This window comes from Colletotrichum chrysophilum, assembly GCF_026319265.1.
Source record: "Colletotrichum chrysophilum strain AFK26 chromosome Unknown scaffold_359, whole genome shotgun sequence".
Classification (NCBI taxonomy): domain Eukaryota; kingdom Fungi; phylum Ascomycota; class Sordariomycetes; order Glomerellales; family Glomerellaceae; genus Colletotrichum; species Colletotrichum chrysophilum.
The window spans coordinates 1865-5463 of NW_026517646.1; the positions used below are offsets into that span (position 1 = coordinate 1865).

At 54.9% G+C, this 3599-nt stretch overlaps 1 protein-coding gene across 1 annotated transcript; it reads right to left on the reverse strand.

The window, feature by feature from the left end:
• Positions 1-713: 713 nt before the first annotated feature.
• Positions 714-2094, reverse strand: COL26b_014388 (uncharacterized protein; the record flags this gene model as incomplete). The annotated part of the gene is made up of 2 exons (XM_053186960.1): positions 714-1957; positions 2001-2094. 2 exons carry the CDS (start codon positions 2092-2094, stop codon positions 714-716), a joined length of 1338 nt encoding a protein of 445 aa, XP_053029094.1.
• Positions 2095-3599: the final 1505 nt, after the last annotated feature.

Consider the following 3599-nt stretch of genomic DNA (forward strand, 5'->3'; position numbering starts at 1 on the left):
ATGAAACCAAAGTGCCACTATAGCCAAAATCAACGTGCGGGCAGCGTGTGTAGATCCTTTTGGGCACTATTATCGTGGTACTCAGGCACCAGGGCCAAGAGGGGTCGGACGTTGAGCCCGATCACGAGTTTTTCTTTCATGGTGTTTCTAAAGCGCGGTCATGACTGATTGAACATAAAGCAATTGTGGAGATCTGTATTCGATATTGAAACGAGAGAATGGTATCACAAATTCCTGGGTTTAGCTCGTCGTCGCCCCATCGCCCGAATCCCTTTCCCGCGGGCTGCCAAGATTTGACCCAGACCGTGTGAACATTCCCGTCAGTGGTCTCTAGAGCAAAAGAACAGCAAATCAGTGTGAAGAGCCCGTTTCCCTTTTTTTGAGCCATGCTGTGGAAAACCCATCATGCTCCACAAACCCGCGGTCACCAACCGCACTGCACGCCTGACAAAATCCATCTGGCCCTCGACTTCATGACGAGGTGCTATCATCCAAGTCGCCAGAGTCCCAAAGTAAACAGGATATAAACAGCGTCAAGCATCATCTGCTTGCCTCATACATGGTTGTAAAGTGAGAGAGAAAATAAAAGAGTATAGCCCGTTCAGCCGTTACATGAACAAAAGTGATATCTGATCCGCCGTCTCGCCTGGTGTTAAAAACAGTTGCTTCTTGTTGAAAATTCATCGGTTGTAAAGTTTGCAGGGATGGGCCTCTCATACGCCCACCGAGATCGGCGGCACGTTTGGTACGAGGTCCAGCCATGACACGCCGGGGCTCGCTGCCCTGCCATCCCACATCGCCTTGAGGAAGGCCTCCATGTTGTTACGGTACTTGGTATTGCAGCTGTCGATGAGGGTCTTCATAGCCTCCATCGCGGTGTCCTTCTCGGCTTGGTCACGCGCTTCGATGGCGGCGAGCGTAAAGGGGAAGCTGACGCAGCGCTGCGTGTCTTGCGACACGGTCATCGTCATCTTTAGGTCCGACATGATGCTCTTCGCCATGGCCGACGCCATGTCGTCCTTCTCGCCAAACTTGTACCGTAGTCGGTGGATAAAGAGAAGCGCTCCGGTCTTGTAGATGCGACTCTGTGCCAGCATGTGGATGACCTCGCCGGTGGTAAAGCGGTTCGTAAAGTCTGGCGGGATGTGCGGTTGCCATGCCTCGATCTCCTGCTCAACGTCGTCCAGCGCCTGCTTCTGCTCGTCGACGTCGACCTCGTGGTAGAGGCTGTAGCTGATCCTGCTCAATTCGTACATGTGCTGTAGTAACGGCATGCAGAGGCCGAGGTAAGCGTCAACGTGGCCTTCTACCGGGGGCGCGATGCCGCAGACTGGTAGCTCGCGCTGCATCAGGCACTCGTTGATGTCGACGGCCGTCATGAAGACGAGGATGTAGTGTGTCCGCTCACTGGAGATCAAAGAGGTCCCCAGCAGATGACGGATGTGGCTGAGGACGTATCGCCGCACTGGTGCCGCGCTCGTGCCGAGGGCCATATTGGAAAAGTACACAATGCCCAGTCCCAAGCCTGCCCACGGCAGAAGCTCCTCACGCTTCAATGTTGGCAGCGGACATGACCGCAGAGACTCCACGGCCATCGCTCCCCGGTGCAGGTTCGCTTCTGGGTCGTACTCCCCTGTATCCAATCCCATCGTTGCCGCAAAGGCGCTGTACATGGCGATGTAGGCGTCTTTACCCTGGTCGAACATGGAGAACAAGTGGACTGTCATGTCGAGCTGCATGCTGTCCACAAACGTCGGCCCTATGAAGTATTGCATAAAGTTGGATTTGTGTAGCAGCCTCGATAGCGTTGAGCGTTCCACCTGATCTAATCGACCCAGCGTGCTTCCAAACGGGCTAAGAGAATCGAGGATCTTCGAGGGTGGACTGGAGGCTGAGTCGGAAGACGAGTCTGATGGTGAGTCCTCGGGCGGGCTGCCACTCCGGTTCGACACGGACGCTACGCTGGGTTTTCGCGATGATGGACATGGGGCTGGGCTGACGCGGGCGACGGCTGATGTCGTGGAGTTCGCTGAGGTCGTTGTCGTCGTTGTTGTCGTCATCGTCGAGGCGATATTGGGCTTTCGTGTCGGACATGGTACGTTGCCGTTAAGGCCCATGATCTTGCTCCGAATGGCAACTTTCGAGCGGCCCTTAACGGCGGACCGCGGCACGGGGCGCACGAAGACGCAGTCCCGGCCATTCATCAGGCAGCGGTCGCATTGTGGGTTACCCTCCGAGAATGTGCATTTTGACTTTTGGTAGTAGCACGGCGCGCAAGCCTTTGCAACGGGCTGTGTGACGACAGAACGTTAGCGGGGTCACGGCGACATGGTGAGGCTCTTCATGATGTTCCACGACAGGAGGACAGCCAAGTGCCCCAAGGTCTAGTATACATATGCGACGACAGCCACGATGGACGACCGTGATGGTCGATGACGATGACGTTGACGTTCACTAAACACCAAGCCAAGACAGGACGACGCCCGACGGAGATAGGCGATGATGGGAATCGTAGGTCGAACTCACCATTGTGAATCAGTGTCAGGTGGGGTAGGCCATTCGAGGTGCTCCAACAGACAAAGTTCTGTGGGGGAACACAGTAACACAGGGAAAATCTGGGCCTGGGTCGAGGAGACTGTCGGCGGGTCGGGGGTGATTAATATTCTGCTTTGATTTTTTTCTGGGGCTCTTCCTCGTTCGGTCCGACTTGCTGCTTTTCGACTGCTTGAAATCCCTTCGTTGCGTTTCGTCAATTCGAGGCCTACGTAGTCGTCGTCGTTGTCGTCGTCGTCTTCGTCGCTGTCGTAACGCCGTTTACTGCTCTTCTGCGTGATGAGTGGTGCGGGTATGAGAGAGAAGACGTTTGGCGTGTGTGCGGTAGGACGTCGAAGAGTACGGGAGTACGTGTGAGCAGAAGCGGGCAGAGTTGGATAGTAGCGTAAATGCCGAGGAGTTAAGCAGGAGAGGGTGGGATGTAGAAGTGATGTTATGTTATGGTTGTCTGAAAGGTGCGAAGGAACACTGTAAGGTGAGGTAGGTAGTGTAGGGGGGGCCTGGAGAAGTGGAAATAAGCTTCGGGCATGGCGCGCATGGATTTGATCAAGCAGTTAGGCTGAGGAAGCGGTCTGATCCATGATGATCATGAGGAATGATATTCGGTATCGGGACGGAGACTCGAGGCGTTTGGTCTGGTTTGGTTCGGACTGGTCTGTCTGGTGCGGCTTGGGGGGTGGTGCTCAAGTCAATCAAGTAAGTATGCAGGTGCATGTACAGAGGCATGTATCCTGCAAACCCCCCCTTTTGAGAAGAAAAAGAGCCTGAAGAGGGGGGAACCGGGGGTTTGATGGAGGGGACGGGGAGGAGAGGAGAAGGTCAAGGCTAGGGGAACGGAGCGGATTGTGAGGGTGTGGGTGAGCAAGACAGGGAATGGACTGGATGGGCGGGGGGTTGGATGGGATGTACGTAGGATACGGCTACGAATATTGGATTGGATTAGGCAAAGGCACCGCACCCAACACTGGTTGATGTGCTTGGCTTGCAATGACTGCTTGACGTGTGCTCTGCTTAGTTCCCTCCCTCATCCTCGCTTGGTGGCCAGA